General features: G+C 50.3%; 1 protein-coding gene across 5 annotated transcripts; it reads right to left on the bottom strand.

The window, feature by feature from the left end:
- RAD51D (RAD51 paralog D) lies at nucleotides 1–18,589 on the bottom strand. 5 transcript variants are annotated; one of them, XR_009499750.1, is made up of 11 exons: nucleotides 18,326–18,589; nucleotides 17,947–18,008; nucleotides 17,626–17,744; nucleotides 10,878–10,959; nucleotides 10,459–10,635; nucleotides 9,917–10,012; nucleotides 6,719–6,809; nucleotides 6,529–6,599; nucleotides 4,042–4,206; nucleotides 3,503–3,872; nucleotides 1–2,570 (listed from the first exon to the last, which is right to left on the bottom strand). XR_009499750.1 is itself a non-coding variant. In XM_059908886.1 (10 exons), the coding sequence occupies exons 1-10, from the start codon at nucleotides 18,405–18,407 to the stop codon at nucleotides 3,789–3,791; spliced, it is 1,029 nt and encodes a 342-aa protein (XP_059764869.1). In that variant the 5' UTR covers nucleotides 18,408–18,589; the 3' UTR covers nucleotides 1–3,788. The 5 variants fall into 5 exon arrangements, 4 of the variants coding, with proteins under 4 accessions (XP_059764869.1, XP_059764870.1, XP_059764871.1 ...); XM_059908886.1 differs by having other exon boundaries at nucleotides 1–3,872; XM_059908887.1 differs by having other exon boundaries at nucleotides 1–3,872; nucleotides 10,501–10,635.
- Between the last annotated feature and the right edge of the window lie 84 nt (nucleotides 18,590–18,673).

Here is an 18,673-nt window from a genome sequence, read left to right as displayed (position 1 = left end):
TTGTTTTTCATTCAGCTTTATTTCCCCCCAAACCCCCGGTTCACCTTAATACCAATAATAGCTCCCTTCTTTGAGTGTTTGTCATTCTCTCATAACTTCCCTAAGGGAAATCAGAAAGAGCTGAGAAAGTAGATCTCTGATCCAGCTTTTACGGCGAACAAAGATAAAAAGAGGTTGGGATGGGTAGCCTTGGTTGCTATCGGGGCAAAATACAAAGAAGAATTTAATTGAAACATTCACATAGTCACAGCCAAAGGCAGCAGCATGAGGATGGAAGGAAGTAGGGTTTGGGATCAGACAGATTCAAGTTTGGATTCTGGTGCTGCCCACTTATTAGCTTTATGTCCATAACCTCACTGGACTCCCATTTACTGTCTGGAAGATGGAAGGCTTTCTGAAGGTCTAAATGAGATGTGGACAAAGGGCCTAAGCACATGCGCGCCTCGATACACTTGCCTCATGGACTTTGGCAGACACTGGTGGTTGCCCACCCAACGTCCAACTCCTCCACGCACACTTCCCCCTTTCTAGTAGCATCCCCCCTTTTTTCTTCTTTTTTTAATAAATTTATTCATTTTTATTTTTGGCTGCGTTGGGTCTTCATTGCTGTGCGCAGGCTTTCTCTAGCTGCGGCGAGCAGGGGCTACTCTTCGTTGCAGTGCACGGACTTCTCATTGCGGTGGCTTCTCTTGTCACGGAGCATGGGCTCTAGGCGCACAGGCTCAGTAGTTGTGGCTCGCGGGCTTTAGAGCGCAGGCTCAGTAGTTGTGGCGCACGGGCTTAGCTGCTCCGCAGCATGTGGGATCTTCCCGGACCAGGGCTCGAACCCGTGTCCCCTGCATTGGCAGGTGGATTCTTAACCACTGCGTCACCAGGGAAGTCCAGAATGACTGCTTTGATGAGAACAAGCTTACAGACAAAACCAACACAAAAGGAGAGCAGAGCAGAGATGGAAAGGCCCTACGCCGCTTGATGAGCCGCCAAATGAGCCAACCTTGGACATCGTGTTACTAGAGATAACAAATGTTATTGTTTAAGCCTCTTTCAGCCAAGTTTCATTACTTGCAGTGGAAAGCAGCCACAGTGATACATGGACCTTGAGCCTGAGAGCCTTTGGGAATTCAAGTGCCTAACAAAAGCCATCAAGTGCTAGCACATACATAGTAGGGACTCAACATTAACGTTGCGTAATATCAGACCAAGGACATTCAACAGTCCTCTGTAGGATACGTAAAAAGACACTCTGGGGGGACCTCAATGACTAGATCATGTGAAAAACATTCCTGCGTTTCTCCTTTGCCATCTTTAAATGCCTTAAAACCCACCCATTTGTATGTTTAACAATTGCTGAGCTCCCATACTGTGGAAAGAACAAAAGAAAAATTAATGTGGGGGCCCTGCAAGGGGATCTTGGGCTCATGGGCAGCCAATAAGACAAGTCTGAGTGGTACAGGAGGATTGTGATGTCTATCTAGACCCCAGCTGAGGCATAAAAAAGGGAGGATGTCAGGGTGGGTGTGCACCAAGGCAGTCACGGCTGGGCGGAGGCAGACACGTAAGCAAAGGGAGCAAAAGGCACGTGGGCAGGAGGGCCAGCCCGGCCCCAGGCCTGTTAGGGGAGCCTCGCAGGGTGGCTGGCCTGGAGCGGAGTGTGTGGGCTCAGCATGAGGATGAGGTGAAGCCCCCGTCCGAGAACAAGGCCAAGGAGGAAGCGAGCTGTGAGGGGCAAAGTCCTGCAGAAATGTCACGGGGTGGTCTGCAGCAGCAATGAATGGAGCGCCTTCTTGTGGCCAGAGAGGCTACCTCGGTGAGGCCGTGTGACTGGAAGAAGTCCCCACTGAGGACAGAACTGTGGCGATCGGAAACTAAAGGCAACATGGACACAGAGTCCTGGCTGAGGAATCGAGAGTCCTGGGTTCCAGCCCCGGTTCTGCCACTGGGACTGTCATTTCTCCTCTTTGGGCCTCAGTTTTCTTCTCTGTTAAATGACAAGATGGGGCCTATGATCTTTACAGGCCTCTCAAACCACACTATTGTAGGGTCCTGAGTCAAGGACCGAGCACCCGACACCATATATGGGAAATACGGCAGATCTGCCTGGGGCAGAGATGGTGACCAGCCTCCACCTTGAACACCAGTTCCAACTGGTTGTGGCTGCCTGGAGTGCCGTGTGGAGAAAAACCAAAACTGCAAAGGACTCTGAGCTCTGCCAAAAAGAATGCTTGATTGATTGGTGATGTCTGCACGGGCTCAGGATGCCCAAATGGTACAAGTGACAGGGGTGTGCCAGTCCCAGCTTAACATCTTGTTTCCTACTACGGTTGCAATTATGCGCCAACCGCTCCTGGTGTAAGGATGCTGAAGATTCGTTTCTCCTGGGAGCCTGTGAAAGCAGCAGCGCCAGCGTTCCTCCTCCAGTCTGCAGCTTACCAAGCCTGTCCTCACTCAGGCAGATACCCTCGGGCTGGTCTGCCACTTGTTCCCAGTCCTCCAGCCTTCTTGCTTTTATCCCTGCTGTGTTCATCACCTCTAAATGTCGTATCTTCGGCCTGTAACTCTGACCTCTCTTCCTGCAGCCAAGCAACTAGTTAATTACATGACAGGCTCTCAAACCGAGAAAGGCAACCTTCCTTTAAAAATTGTGGTCAGTGAACAATCCTGATCATTTCTCTCCTTTGTCTTTTATTTCCCCTTCCCTGGTGTCCTCCTCTCCGCCCAGCCAGGGTTATAGCTTGCAGAGGGATGGCCACAGTGCCCGTAACAGACAGGGGGGTTATTTCATACACTAGGGCACCAGGCTGTGGTATAGCTGGCAGGAAGAGAGGGGTAATTATATTGCATGTTGGAGCCACCAGCAATGAATTTCTACATAAAGAACTAGATTTGCCATGTATTATTTACGCCAGCATCAATTTTCCCAGCTGGCTCTATTTACTGTGCAAATTCTCCTCTGTCTGTTTATGGGCAAGGCCATGGTTCAGCACCTCTGGTTACTCGACACTGTGGAGGGGCCCCACAGGGCACCACACACGTTAAACAAGTGGCTGGATTCACGGGGACCAGGTCACATCTTCCCTTCCTGTTAAATTATATTCCTGGGACTGTAGTGAGCTCCCGATCTCACCTGGTCATGGTGATGCATGCAGGTTTGTGAAACCAAATGGGCAAGAGGGAAAGAGGAATAACCATTCTTTGGGGCCTCACTAGGGGAAACTGAAAAACCACCTTCTGGGGGGAAAATGGATGGCTCTGCGGCTCAGAGGATTTCCTTTGTATGTTTTTAAGATCAGGACCTAGATAAAGAAGAGTTTTGCACTTACAAGGTTACTTCCACCCGGTAACTCAAAGAGAGAGTTAAGAGAAAGGGAGCCCCATCTTACAGATGGAAAAACAGAGGCAAAAAAAAAAAAAAAGAAGAAGAAGGGAAACAAAGGCAAGCTAGAGGCCTCAGACTCAGTCACTGTGTTAGGATGGAGTGCAGGACGGTGATGCACAGGGTTACCTGTCCAGTCACCAGCATGCCTCTTCAGAAATGCCCAAGACACTGAACTCGGCGCCTGCTGGAAACATACGTGGTAGACACAAGGGAGGACAACCTGGTACCAGCATGAATTTCTGGGTCCTTCCACAGTAGCATCCTCTCTAGCCAGTAACACTGTGTTTCCAGAGAGAGGAGCTAAGGACTAAGATGTCTGCCCAGCCCGAGAGCTTCTCTGCAGCCCCAAGGGCTGCCGGCAGTGAACGGCAGGCGTTACTGTGCAGGAGGGTTTGTCCCAGTCAACAGCAAGTCACATGTGGTCTCCCTGTAATGTTGGGCTCTGCACTGGAGTCCCCCAGGTCCCAATGTCCACCGTCTCCTGGAAACCTGTTGGCTGGAACAAGACAGGAGGGGAAGGTGAGTTTTTGAGTTGAGCAGCCCAAGTGGGTAGCCTCTTTGGCTGCAGGGTCTCAGTATCCAGAAGTTCCTCGATGAGACATCTGTGGGCACAGAAGCCACCCTCAAGGGCCCAGATTCCTGGCTTTCCCCTGGGGCCGGCTCACCAGACGGGGAGATTTGGTCAGACACGCCACGCGCCAGCTGCCTGATGCTCCTGCACCTTGGCTGGTGTCCAGGAGAAGCCGGGTGCTGGGCACAAAGCTCCAGGAGCGTCCCAGGGCAGGTTTGAGCTGCCCGCTGTCCCTGTCTCGGGTCATGTGATTGGTCACCTGCGGCAGAAAGAGTCAAAGGCTTATAGATCCGTAATGCTGGTACAGAGGACATCTGCTCCTATGGCTTCATTTTACAGATGGGAAAGCTGAGGCCTAGTACAGGGAAACGACTTCCCCAAGCTTCCATAATTTATCAACGGTCTGGAATCAGAACCCTGGGCTCCTGACTTGCGCAGAGCTCTTGCCACTAAACCACAATGCCCCAGGCTTGATTCCAATAAAAGGTAACGGGGCATGTGTCTGGGAAAAGCAGTGCTGTCCGCTAAGGCCCACTACAACCCCAACGCAGCAATCGGGCATCCTGAGACCACGTGCACCCACCCCTTTGTGTCAGGGTGTGCATCTGTGTGTAGACGTGGGAGGCGTTTTGGAAAGGGGGATCCTAATTTGGTCGGTCAGCTCTACTCTGCCCAGGCTAGTCTCAGGTAAGCAACGCCAACCTCACTGCATCCTCTTGAGGTTACCCCCTGCTCCCCACCCCACCCCTGGGCAGAGGTGTGGCTTGTTCATCATTGAATCCCTGCTACCTAAGCCAGAGCCTGGCACACAGCAGGTGCTCACATGCATGCTACAGTCTGGAAAGGGAGGCCTTGGGACCCAGTATAAGAACAAAAGAAGGGACTTCCCTGGCGGCGCAGTGGTTAGGAATCCGCCTGCCAATGCAGGGGGACATGGGTTCAATCCCTGGTCCGGGAAGATCCCACATGCTGCGGAGCAACTAAGCCCAAGCGCCACAACTACTGAGCCTGCGCTCTAGGGCCCATAGGCCACAACTACTGAGCCCGCGTGCTTCAACTACTGAAGCCTGTGTGCCTAGAGCCCGTGCTCCACAGCAAGAGAAGCCCACACACCACAAAAAAGAGCAGTCCCTGCTTGCTGCAACTAGAGAAAGCTTGCGCGCAGCAACGAAGACCCAACGCAGCCAAAAAAAAAAAAAAAAGAACAAAAGAATAGAAGAACAAATCCCCTTATGCTGCTGGTAGGTGCACAAAAACTATAACCTTTTATAGTGCCTCGCAGCACAGCCCAAGAAATAAATAGATAAAATAAAATGAAATAAGATGGTGTAGTATAGTTGGCCCTTCGTATCTGTGGGTTCCGCATCCACAGATTCAACCAACTACAGCTCAAATCCACAGTTGGTTGAATCCACAGACGCAGGACCCACGGATAGGGAAGGCAAACCGTATTTACTACCTGGTCCTTTAGAGGAAAGGTTTCCTGACCCCTGTAACATAGGTATTAAACAAAATAATACGTAGCTGCTAAAACTGGCATTCTTAAAGAATCTATTAAAAGACATGGGAAATGGTGGTGTGTTTTTTTTTTAAACAAGATTACAGTTTAGTTGGAAAATTGGTTAAAAGTATATGTATAGGGCTTCCCTGGTGGCGCAGTGGTTGAGAATCTGCCTGCCAATGCAGGGGACACGGGTTCGAGCCCTGGTCTGGGAAGATCCCACATGCCGCAGAGCAACTAGGCCCGTGAGCCACAATTACTGAGCCTGCGCGTCTGGAGCCTGTGCTCCACAACAAGAGAGGCCCGCACACTGCGATGAAGAGTGGCCCCCGCTTGCCGCAACTAGAGAAAGCCCTCTTACAGAAACGAAGACCCAACACAGCCATAAATAAATAAATAAAAATAAACCCAAAAGTTTAAAAAAAAAAGTATATGTATATATGCAGAGAAAAAAGATTCTATGGAGGTATATAAAAATATTAATATGGTTTCTGTGGATGTGGAGATCGATTACAAATTGACTCTTATATTTAACTATTTTTTACCCTCTTTTATGAGAAGCATGCAGATTTTTAATAAACTACTCCATAAGCAGAAAAAGTTACTTTAAAAGCCAAAAGATCCCTTTCTATGAAGCTCTGGAAAAGGCAAAACTATTGGGACAGAAACCACATCAGTGGTTGTCTGGGGCCGGAGGATCTTTCTGGGGTGACAGAAATATTCAGTATCTTGATTGCGGTGGGGTAACAAGGCTGGAGATGACTGTATCAAACTTCAAACAAGGAGAAGGTTACTCTGTATGAATTATACCTCAATAAAACTGACTTAAAGAAAGTAAAAGGAAAAACAAGACTGTCCCTGATCCCTTGGCTATTTAAGGTCTGATCCCCTCCCAGTCTCGTGCTCTAGATGACTCAGGGAAGTTGGGCTATGGTCCTTTCCCAAAGGGCCACTTAGAGGGTTCAGAAGCTGCTCTTTAAGGGAAATAAAGAACTGTAACTAGGAAGAACAGCTCCCCACTTGGTGAAGCCCAGGGACCAGAGGTAAGGCAAGGATGGCTGGCCAAGCCCACTTCCTCACCACCAGTGCCACGCTGAGGTCCCGGGCCAGAGTCTTCAGCTCTCGGGCCAGCTGCATCATCAAGGCCAAGCCTGGGGAAGAAAAACCGAAGAGGGTGGGCAGCAGGGCATCAGGGACCAGGCTGGCCGGAAATAGGACTCCAGAGCCGGGAGGCAAGATCAAGACCCCTGGGCTCTGCCACACCACTCACCTTCCCTCTGCTGACCTCCCAGAAGTGGGGCGACCACCGCAGTGACCGAATCCACAACCACCACCTTCAGAGTTCCTGAAGAACTGCTCACCTGCGGGGTTGATGGGAAGCAGGTGCCATGAACCAGGTGGCCTCTAGGGGGCGACCATTACCAGACAAGCCTGCTCCTCTTTCAGAAACTGGTAAGAAATAACCTCCCCCACCCCAAATACAGCTGGGCATGTATGATGGAATTTCAGCAATGTCTTTTTTTTCCCACCCCCATTTGTATGTATAACAGATTTTACTGAAGAATTGGGTGGAAAGAGAGAGTTTAAATCACAGGACATCACAGATACCCTAAAATAATTAAATTTGAGAAATCCCTGCTCAGATCCTGTGGTCTCCTGGTCAGGAATTTTCTTAGTAGAATCTTTCTCCTTGTGGCCAGTCCCCCATCATCTTGTCAGGCTCTCTTTTCCCTCTCCTGCTTACGTCCCAACTTCCTAACTTCCTTTGCTGAAGAGGTCAGCCTTCTCTTCACTTCAGTCTCTTTCCAGATTGTGCCTCTAGGGCCTAATCTTCCATATCTAAAAAGGTTCCAGGGGCTCCCCTGGTGGCGCAGTGGTTAGGAATCTGCCTGCCAATGCAGGGGACATGGGTTCGAGCCCTGGTCCGGGAAGATCCCACATGCCGCAGAGCAACTAAGCCCGTGTGCCACAACTACTGAGCCTGCGAGCCACAACTACTGAAGCCAGCGCACCTAGAGCCCGTTCTCTGTGACAAGAGAAGCCACCGCAACGAGAAGCCTGTGCACCGTGATGAAGAGTAGCCCCTGCTCGCCACAACTAGAGAAAGCCCATGTGCAGCAACAAAGACCCAACACAGCCAAAAAAAAAAAAAAGAAAAGGTTTCAAATATAGACTATATAGACAGCCACCTGTTAAAACCAGGAAACTAGGAAACATCCTCCTAGTTTCTTAGACCTAAAATGTTTCTTGTCCTTGAAGCTTCCCTTCTCTCCTCCTTTATTCCTTATATCGAGCCCATTTGCCAATTCTGTTTCCATAACTGGTTTTTTTCATCTCATATTGGCCAAGTCCTGGATATTCAGCTTATCTTGTCTGTCTTTTGCATGTCTCCCCCTTCACATCCCAGTTATTGACTCTTGGCCAGTCACTGGCTGTCTAAGAGACGCTGGCAGAAAAGAGAGAGATCAGCTTAGCCCTTCCTTACTCTCTGGGAGAGGTTGAAATCTCTGGCCAAAATGGGACAACAAGCCTTTTGCTGCTTGTAACAATGGGGCTATCAGGTATCTGTGGCAGAGAGACCCCACGATCCCCACCTCTAGGTGTTTGAGTCCTCTATGATCCCTTCCCCTTGACCCTGGGGGAGTCCCGTGACTTGCTTTCTTACTAGTCAAATGTCAAAGGTGTTAGGATGTCACTCTCTTTTTTTGGCTGCACTACATGGCTTGTAGGATCTTAGTTCCCCGACCAGGGATTGAACCCAGGCCCTTGGAAGTGAAAGTGCAGAGTCCTAACCACTGGACCGCCAGGGAATTCCCTGGATGTCACTCTCTTGATTAGGCTACATTATATGGCAAAGGGAATGGGCTGCCACCCCGTGATTATATTATGTTATGTAAGATGGTGTGTTGCTGCCTATGATGGTGCTGTGAACTGCCTATGCAAAGGGCCACATGTCAGGAACAGTGGGCAGCTTCAAAGAATTGAAGGTGGCCTCTGCCAGCAACCAGCTGCCAGCAAGGAACTGAAGCCTCTAGGAAATGAATTCTGCCAAAAACCTGAATGAACTTGTAAGTGGTTCTTCCCCAGTTGAGCCTCCAGATAAGAACACAGCCTAGCTGCCACCTTGATCATGGCCTAATGAGACCCTAAGTAGGGGACCAGGCTAAGCTGTGCCCAGACTCCTGACCTACAGAAACTGTGAGGTAATAAATATGTGTTGTTTTAAGTCACTAAGTTTGTAGTAACTTGCTATGCAATAATAGAAATATATACCATCTAATGGCCCTACAGTAAAAAATATCGTCTTTTGACCTGGGAGTTGAGAGATCTGGGTTATAAGCTTTGTTCTTATCCTAAATATGTGGTGACTTTGGGCAACTGACTGAATGTCTCTGGCCCTCACTCTCCTCATCTCTAGAAGCGAGAGGGTTGGATTAGGTCAGGACTACTTGACTTCATGTCTCAACACATGGGGGTGTCATAGCCTGCTACGATTCCTATGGCAAGCATTTGTTCAACTATTGTATGTTCTAAAGTTTATAAAAATGCTTTACTTTATATACAACCCTGGGTATGCCCATGGGAACATGTTATGCTTTGGGGTGAGAGATAAAGTTTAAGATGAATTAAACTATCCTCTGTAAGGTGTCTCCCAAATCTAAGAGTGTATAAATCAGTGCACCAAATCCTGTCTAAGCACCTATCAGGTGTAGCAGGGTACCAACCCAAATGCCATTCCAAACCCCTCTTCCTTGTTAACAGGACTCTGAATGTGTTCAAGTACTGGGCAGAAATCTCCTGACATCAGGGAAGGTGGGCCCAACCCCTGGTCTAGGAAAAACACATAGCTCAGTTTTGGTCAATTAGATGTAATGGGAACAGGGAAGCATACTGGGGGGTTCCAGAGGAAGGTTTTTCTTCCCTTATAAAAGGGAAGAGGTACAGAAAAGAGGCATCTATCTCTCACTGACCTAAATATGGATGTAATATGGATGTGTGAAGACATGATGCTCTGAGCCATAGCAGCCACTTTGCAATCATGAGGGGGAAGAGCAAGAGAACCAGGCACACCAACCTACAGCCCTGACATTATGGACTTGCCAACCTCCACTCACGTGAGATAATTAAAAGTCCTCAAGGTTCAAGTGTCTGTCAGATAGACTCTATTACTTGCAGCTGAAAGTAATCTTAACGGATCCGGCGTTGGAATGCAGAGATGAATATGACATGATCCTTGCACTCAAGGAAGGGGCTTACTCTTTAGTGGGGAAGATGGGCATGTAAACGAGGAGGCACTCAGGAATGAATTAAGCATCCGGAAATCCCATCCTGGGAGCGGCAGACACAGCTAGAGTCACCAGATTGCACATCTGCGTTTCCAAGCAGAGTCTGTAGTAGGACACCTGCCCACATGCAGACAGCACTGGCCAGCTGGGGGGAGCAGGGAGGGGCCGAAGAGCAGGCTCACCTGCTGGGACACAGCACCTCGCAGGTCCTGCAGCACATCCAACATCTGGAAGATGTCAAACGCACGCACCACCTGGATCCTCTGGAGAGCTCCCGCCTGAAGAGGTAGGAGATAGAAGGGAGAGCTCTGGAGAAGAGGAGCAGGGGGTCGCGCAAGATGAAGAGGGATTTTTGAGGCTGAGCAGGAAGAGGCACTTAGACAGAAGGACTCAGGTCCAGGATGGCAAAGGGGCTCTGTCTGATGGGCCAGTTCTCACCAACGTGGCTGCCTGGGTGCTGGGCTGCAAAGCCACGGCGGAGCTCCGTGGGAAGGAGGGACAGGACTGATTAGTGTGTCTTCCACGGGCAAGGAATGGGAGAGAAGCACAGATGCTGGGTGTATGGCAGCCCTGAATTAGGGTATGGCAGGGGTGGGATGATGTCATAATGGGGAGGCTTGCAGAACAGAAAGTATTAGTAGAACAGCAAGTGTCAAAGCCAGAAATATCTATTCACACAAATGACCAAAATTCTTGCCACGCTGGATAACGGGGTCTTACTTACGGTGTCAGAACCTCCAAGGAACCCAGCCCTCCTGCTCTCTACCTGCTCCCCCTCATCTGGGGTTCTGGCCTGAAGTAGCTGGAGGATGCGGGAAGCTGTGAGCCCTCCATTGGAATCGATGTACAGGACGTTCTGCTGCAGGCCATGGGCCACGTGTGCAGCCACACAAAGACATACCTGAGTAGAGATGGGGCACTGGGTGAACTTGAGCCCTCAAGGAGGGCCCAGCATGGGTGCTCCCACCAAATCTTGTCCAGATCCCAGAGACACGAATGGGCCAAGCCCAAGCCCCACTCCTCACCACCCATCTTCTCTCTTCCGACCTCTGAATCACAAGCACACTGGCAGAAGCATCCCCAGGGACCCAGGGCTATGCACCCACCTCCCCCAACCCTCCTGGCTGCTGGACGCACGTGTACCTGGGTTTTGCCGCTACCTGGGCCTCCTACAATTTCAGTCACTTCTCCAGTATAGAGACCAGCATCCAGCAGTTTGTCCAGGCTGATGACAGAAGAGGAGGCAAGAGAATCAACGGAGGGGATTCGAGGGAAGGGAGGGGAGGAGGAACCAGGAAAAAAAGCAAGACATCCCTTCCAAGCACTGTTCTGTCCAGAGACATTCTAACATCTCTGGCCAGGAGGCTTCGCCTGGTAGGGTTTCCTTTGGGGAAAGCCGGCACGGCTAAATGTTCCTCCTCTGGCCCCTCATCCTTTCACTCTCAGCTTACAGATCACTCTGGGTGATCACTTCTCCACAGAGGTCTCTTTGCCACCCCATCCAATGGTCCTTTCATTCTCCATCTCAGCCCCTTATGGGTTTCCTTGATAGCATTTCCCATAATTTGTCATTTTCTAAAACTTTGATATAATTATAGATTCACAGGAAGTTGCAAAAAACAATGTACAGGGTGGTCCCATGTACCCTTTACCTAGTTTCCCCTAACGGTAGCATCTTTCACTATAAGATGTATTGTACTACCCTACAACATCGCAAATTGACACTGGTGCAATCCACAGAGCTTATTCAGATTCACCACCATTATTTCCGTGTGTGTCTGTGTGTATAACTCTATGCCATTTCATCACATGCATGGGTTTATGTAACCACCGCAAGCAAGATACAGAACATTTCCATTGCTGCAAGGCTCCCTTGTGCCACCCTTTTATAGCCACTCCCCTTCCATCCACCCCTAATCCCTAGCCCCTGGCAACCGCTTAATCTGTTCTCCATCTCTATTGTTATGTTATTTCAAGAATATTATGTACACAGAATCACACAATATGTAACTTTTGTGATTGGCTTTTCTCACTCAGCATCATTCCCTCGAGATCCAAGTTGTCACATGTATCGTTTGTTCTTTTTTACTGCCGAGTGTATTCCATGGTATGGATGGACCAAGTTTGTTTAACCATTCACCCATTGAAGGACATTTTAGCTGTTTCCAGTTGGAGGAAATTATGAATAAAACGGCTATGAACATTTGCATACAGGTTTTTCTGTAAACCTAAGTTTTTATTTCTCTGGAATAGATGCCCCAGAATACAACTGTTGGGTTGTATGGTAAGTGCATATTAATTTCACAAGAAACTACTAACTTGTTTTCCAGAGTGCCTATGCTATTTTATTTTCCCACCAGCAATGTATGAGGTAATCCAGTTTCTCCACACCCTTACTAGCATTTGGAGTTATCACTATTCTTTATTTTAGCCATTCTAGGAGGTATGTAGTAATATCTCATTGTGGCTTTAATTTGTATTTCCCTAATAACCAGTGATGTTGAACGTCGTTGGTGAAATGTCTGGTCGTTTCTTTTGCCCATTTTCTAATTGCATTGTTTGTTCTACTGCTGAGTTTTAAGAATTCTTTATATATTCCAGATGCAAGTCCTTTGTTGAATACATGGATTGCAAATATTTTCCCCGTTCTATCGCTTGTCTTTTCATCCTCTTAAAGAGCAAAAGTTTTTGGCCCAGAGCACCCTGGGGCAAGGACTGGGCCTTGCTCACCCCAGAACTGGTACAGTGGCTGAAACACAGGAGATACACAATAAATGCTTCCAGACAAATGAGTGATAGAAGGTTCCTTTGTTATCAACACTCTGGCTGTGGAAGCCTTGAGATAAATTCAAGTCATGGCCAATCCTAATCCAGTTTCTGTCCCTAAACCACCAGGAAACAGGTCACTACCTACACCTCATATCCTGCCCAACCGAGAGGGCAGACAGCAGAAGCAAGAAGAACTACAATCCTGCAGCCTGTGGAACAAAAACCACATTCACAGAAAGATAGACAAGATGAAAAGGCAGAAGGCTATGGACCAGATGAAGGAACAAGATAAAACCCCAGAAAAACAACTAAATGAAGTGGAGATAGGCAACCTTCCAGAAAAAGAATTCAGAATAATAATAGTGAAGATGATCCAGGACCTTGGAAAAAGAATGGAGGCAAAGATCGAGAAGATGCAAGAAATGTTTAACAAAGACCTAGAAGAATTAAAGAACAAACAAACAGAGATGAATAATACAATAACCGAAATGAAAACTACACTAGAAGGAATCAATAGCAGAATAACTGAGGTGGAAGAACGGATAAGTGACCTGGAAGACAGAATGGTGGAATTCACTGCTGCGGAACAGACTAAAGAAAAAAGAATGAAAAGAAATGAAGACAGCCTAAGAGACCTCTGGGACAACATTAAACGCAACAACATTCGCATTATAGGGGTCCGAGAAGGAGAAGAGAGAGAGAAAGGACTCGAGAAAATATTTGAAGAGATTATAGTTGAAAACTTCCCTAACATGGGAAAGGAAATAGCCACCCAAGTCCAGGAAGCGCAGCGAGTCCCATGCAGGATAAACCCAAGGAGAAACACGCCGAGACACATAGTAATCAAAGTGGCAAAAATTAAAGACAAAGAAAAATTATTGAAAGCAGCAAGGGAAAAACGACATATCCTGCCCAACCGGTGGGCTGAAATTTCACCTCCATCACAGCCTATACTAACATCTCCATTTCCTGGCCACATGCATCCCTGTCCCAACCCTGTAATCACCTCCATGGGCTCCAGGCCTTTGTGATGGTCCTGGAAGACCTCCCATGACCCCTCTGTACATGCCAAGCAGCACTTAATTAAGCAACCCATCTCTTTCAATTCCAGGGCCCCCATGATTATAACCACAGGGCCCTGCTGCTCAAAACGCTCTGGTTACCACTCCGGCCCTGGGGCTTCTTGGGATAACTGTGCTCACCTTGTCTCTGTGTAATAAGCACCTTTTTAAAGAGCATCCAGCCTCTGCCACTGCTGGCTCCCGTTCCTCCCACTGAGATCAGAGAACCCCCAGTCCCATTATAGCAGTGGTTCTCCCAGTGTGGTCCCCAGACCTGCAGCATCAGCCTCACCTGGGAACTGATTAGAAATGCAGATTCTCAGGCCCCACACCAGACCTACTGAATCAAAAACTCTTAGGGCGAGGACCACATCTGAGTCTCAACAAGGATACATGGGGCTTCCCTGGTGGCGCAGTGGTTGAGAATCTGCCTGCCAATGCAAGGGACGTGGGTTCGAGCCCTGGTCTGGGAGGATCCCACATGCCGCGGAGCAACTAGGCCCGTGAGCCACAACTACTGAGCCTGCGCGTCTGGAGCCTGTGCTCCGCAACAAGAGAGGGCGCGACAGTGAGAGGCCCGCGCACCGCGATGAAGACTGGCCCCCGCTCGCCGCAACTAGAGAAAGCCCTCGCACAGAAACGAAGACCCAACACAGCCATAAGTAAATAAATAAATTTAAAAAAAAAAAAAAAAATCAAAAAAAGAATCAACCTCGGGGGCTTCCCTGGTGGTGCAGTGGTTAACAATCCGCCGGCCAATGCAGGGGACACGGGTTCGATCCCTGGTCCGGGAAGATCCCACATGCCGCGGAGCAACTAAGCCTGTGCGTCACAACTACTGAGCCTGTGCTCTAGAGCCCGCAAGCCACAACTACTGAGCCCGCATGCCACAACTACTGAAGCCTGCGCACCTAGAGCCTGTGCTTTGCAACAAGAGAAGCCACTGCAATGAGAAGCCTGCGCACCGCAATGAAGAGTAGCCCCCGCTCGCTGCAACTAGAGAAAGCCCGTGCGCAGCAATGAAGACCCAATGCAGCCACAAATAAATAAATAAATAAATAAATTTATTTAAAAAAAAAAATCAACCTCATTCTTGGCTGTGAGGATCAGTCTCCATAAGGAATTCCCAGATCCACCTTCCAGCAGACTTCTCACCTGTTTCCATTCCATGTCTCCTGATGGACCTTCCCACCAACCACCTCTGCTCCTCAACATGGACAGACCACCCCCCTTCCTCCGCCTGCCTGTGGAGCAGCAGTAAAACTGGGTCTTACCACCAGTTTTGAACACAAGTGATTTCTGGGATTTATTCTCCACCTTTCCCTCTGAACTGGCTTTTAGTCATTCTTTCAGCCATTCATTCAAACATCGCCTGAATGTCTCACATTTCCTGCAGGCCTTTTTCTAAAACGAGGAAGAGGCAGAGATGAACAAGACACAGCTCTAGCCTTCAGGGAACCACCCATCTCCCCAGTTAGTACGGCTTCTTCCAAGGCACGCTACATGCTTTCTTGACCTCGTAAAGATCCACGGTGCCCGCCAGCATTACAAGCTGCGAGAAAACCTACAGCAGGGAAACCTGCTTCATTTGGGTTAACCAGCATTTCCCGAGCTGTTGACTACAGAACTCCCCTCCCCTCCCGTGTTAGAGTTACATCCATCAAGTGTCCAAAGAACACTGTGAGGACGGCTAGAAACCTAGTGGGTCGTCTTTGATTCTTCACATCTATATTCCCCCTGGCAGGAAGGCTTATCACATTTCTTCAGCGTGCCTCCTGCCGTCCCCTGCCCTAGATCAGCTCACACACCCTCCCCTGCCATATCCTCCTGGGCCTCTCTCCTGCCAGGCTCCCCAGCCCCATCCACCCTGCCCACCTCCACCCTATGCCTGTAACTCTACTTTCACAATACAGCCTCCTGCCTGGAGGAGGCAATAGGGCAGATGCGCTAGAGGTGGGTTCTTATGCTTAGAAGCCTGACAGGTGTGACGTCAAGGGCCTGGTCTGCCACTTACCAGCTGAGGTATCTTTTTTTTTTTGGCCTCGCCACACAGCTTGCAGGATCTTGGTTCCCTAACCAGGGATCAAACCTGTGCCCCCCTGCAGTGGAAGCGCAGAGTCCTAACCACTGGACCCCCAGGGAAGTCCCTAGCTGTGGGATCTTGAGCAAGTCACTTAACCTGAGTCCCAGTTTCTTCATATACAGGATGATGATTTTCATTGCAACGCGCTCATTGTGATTGTGAAGACAAATGAAACTACGTACCTGGAGTAACTGTGCCGGAGTACTCAGAGAAGGCCCATCCGTTCCTCACTGCCCAAGGCCTGCCTCCTGCATAGAGCTTTCCTGAACCTCTCTGATCTCCCCTGTAGTGACCCACTGTGGCTGCCATCTTGCCAGTTTATCACCTGACTGCTTCCTCTGTATAATGCTGGCTTTATAAGCTCCCAAAGGCCAAGGCTGCTCCTTGTTAATCACCCCCTCATTTTTTATCTTTTATTTTTGCCACACCATGCAGCTTGCGGGATCTTAGCTCCCCAACCAGGGATCAAACCCGGGCCCCTGGCAGTGAGAGCTCCAAGTCCTAACCACTGGACTGCCAGGGAATTTCCAATCACCCCCTCTTTATGCTGCCTCCACGCATGCTCACACCTCTCACTTGTGTTTACCTGCCTTCTCTATCCAATGGGTTCTTAAGTGCCTTGCCTCACCTGTACCTGTATCATCTGCACTTAACTGGAACCCGTAGGCACTCGGCCAGGGCTTGATGAATGACAGAACTGAACCCCCAACCCGGGGAAAGCAAGCACTGTGCTCTATGAACCTTGTCAAGAGAATGTGTTATGGAAACAGGGAGGGCCAAACCAATCCAAAGACCTTTGCGGTGGCAGAGTTCTTTATCAAATTCTGCACCAACAGGCCAAGAATGAGGTCAGACTTCCTTGGCCAGAAGCCGCCTGTTTTCTTCCAACTCTTTCTCTCTCCACACAACACGGCAGAAGGTAACTACTCTTGTTCCCTCCTGCTGCAGAGTATGGGGAATGAACCAAGTTCTGGATCAAGTGCCCCAGGGCTGGAGCCCCACCTCTGCCCCTCACTCCTCTTGGGCTGAACTCAAGTGGGGTTAATAATCACTAACTCGGGCTTCCCTGGTGGTGCAGTGGTTAAGAATCCGCCTGCCAATGCAGGGGACACAGGTTCAAGCCCTGGTCCGGGAAGATCCCACATGCCGCGGAGCAACTAAGCCTGTGTGCCACAACTACTGAGCCTGAGCTCTACAGCCCGCAAGCCACAACTACTGAGCCCACGTGCCACAATTACTGAAGCCCGCGCACCTAGAGCCCGTGCTTTGCAACAAGAGAAGCCACCGCAATGAGAAGCCCGCGCGCCGCAACAAAGAGTAGTGCCACTCTCCACAACTAGAGAAAGCCCGCGCCCATCAACGAAGACCCAACACAGCCAAAAATAAATAAATTTTTTAAAAAAGAAAAAGAAAAAAAAAAAATCACTAGCTCACAGGGTCACTGAAGAGATTATACAACCTATTATATAACCTACTATGTGTCAGTGGCTCGTATGTAGTAGGCACTCAGTCAATGTTAGTCCTGCCATGCTCTCTCTTGCCCCATCCTTAAGGGAAAGAGGAGGTAGGGGCAGAGAAGAGTTGCTCTGATCTGCTGAATAATAATGGAATACTGACATCTTGTGTCACAGGACAGTGGTTTTCACCCAGCGGCAATTTTGCCACCCTGGGGTGGGGGTGGGGGGTCATTTGGTCACAGCTGGAGACATTTTTGATTGTCAGACATGGGAAGGGAGGTGCTACCCGGCTTCTAGTGGCTAGAGGCCAGGGATGCTGCCAAACATCCTACTATAAGTCCAGGACAGCCCCCCCCAAATAATTCTGCATCCCAAAAGTTAGGAGTTGTTGAAACCCTGTTAGAGCTTAAGAGAACTCAAAGTCCTGAACATCCTCAGCACTGTTTGAAAAAGCCTGCTCTCCCTAGACGCAAGTATCAAAAGCCCGCCTCTCACCTTTTCCCCCAAGTACCCACACAAACCTTGCAATGCCGGTGGACAGGATGGCAGTGGAGGTCTTCAGCTCCTCGTAGAGATCAGCGCCATTGAAGGGGAAAGCCGAGAACTGAGCCAGCAGCACCCGCCTCAGGGCGACCAGGGCCTGCGGAAGGGGCGGGGAAACTCAGGAGAGGGCCGGGGCGCTCCGACCCGAAGCAGCCCAGAGTACTCGGCAATGACCCGCCAATGGAGGAGGCCCCCCCCCCCAGGGTCTCATACGGCCCCCTGATCAATCTCTGGGAACCCTTTGCTCAGGGATGGGCATTTAGAGACATCCAGGTTTGGAGCGGAGATTGTCAGCTCACCTTATAAGACAAGCCACATTTCTGGGCTACTTCCTCCAGGTCTGCTGAAACCAGGTCCACCACTGAAAACAAAACACGTGGGGTTGGTGGGCAGGAAGGGAGGCTCGGGGGCCTCCCTCACTTGACTTTTCCTCGCCTACGTCGACTAGCTGAGCCGAAGGACCTGGCGTGGTGCCTGGCACACAGTGGGGGTTCTACCCTTCCTGGGACGTGGCTAGCCCACTCCCACCTTCCCGGGCTCTCAAGGAGGCTGTGGGCGGAGGAGGGGGGGGGAGGGGCCCCCCCCGGAGGGGCCCCCCTCCCGGGTGTGCCAGGGCCGGGGCCGGCCTCCGCGCTGGGCCCGGCCGCGTGGCCCGCACTGGCGCACGCCTGCGATCACCTGTCTTGATCCCGCGGCTCCGCAGAAGCTGGACCATGTCCTGGGTGAGACCCGGGCACAGTCCGGGCCGAAGCACGCCCATGTTCCCTGTGGGCCCGGGGCCGCTCGTCCCGAGGACATCCGCGGGGCCCTTTCTGGACCGAGCGCGGGAGGCGGGAGGGAGGCGGGAGGGAGGCGGGAGGCGGAGGCGGCGCGGAGGGTGCGGAGCCTGCGGGGACGCCAGCACCCAGAGTTCTCCCACCCGGACCGCGCCGCAGCTTCCGGCTTCCAGGCTCCAGGGCCCGGCCTGCAGCGCCACCTGCTGGCCATGGGCCGGATGCGCGAGCCGGGCGATTGGGGCGGAGACGG

The sequence above is a fragment of the Balaenoptera ricei genome, chromosome 20 (genome assembly GCF_028023285.1).
Source record: "Balaenoptera ricei isolate mBalRic1 chromosome 20, mBalRic1.hap2, whole genome shotgun sequence".
Taxonomy (NCBI): domain Eukaryota; kingdom Metazoa; phylum Chordata; class Mammalia; order Artiodactyla; family Balaenopteridae; genus Balaenoptera; species Balaenoptera ricei.
The sequence above is the reverse complement of the archived record's forward strand: the minus strand, read 5'-3'. Positions and strand labels throughout refer to the sequence as shown.

Coding starts and splice junctions, on each gene's coding strand:
- RAD51D (XM_059908886.1), bottom strand. CDS start 18,407: ATGGGCGTGCTTCGGCCCGGACTGTGCCCGGGTCTCACCCAGGACATG. Junction 10,013..10,458: donor TCCTTGGAGGTTCTGACACC/GTAAGTAAGACC, acceptor CTACCTCTTCAG/GCGGGAGCTCTCCAGAGGAT. Junction 6,810..9,916: donor GAGGTGCTGTGTCCCAGCAG/GTGAGCCTGCTC, acceptor TCAACCCCGCAG/GTGAGCAGTTCTTCAGGAAC.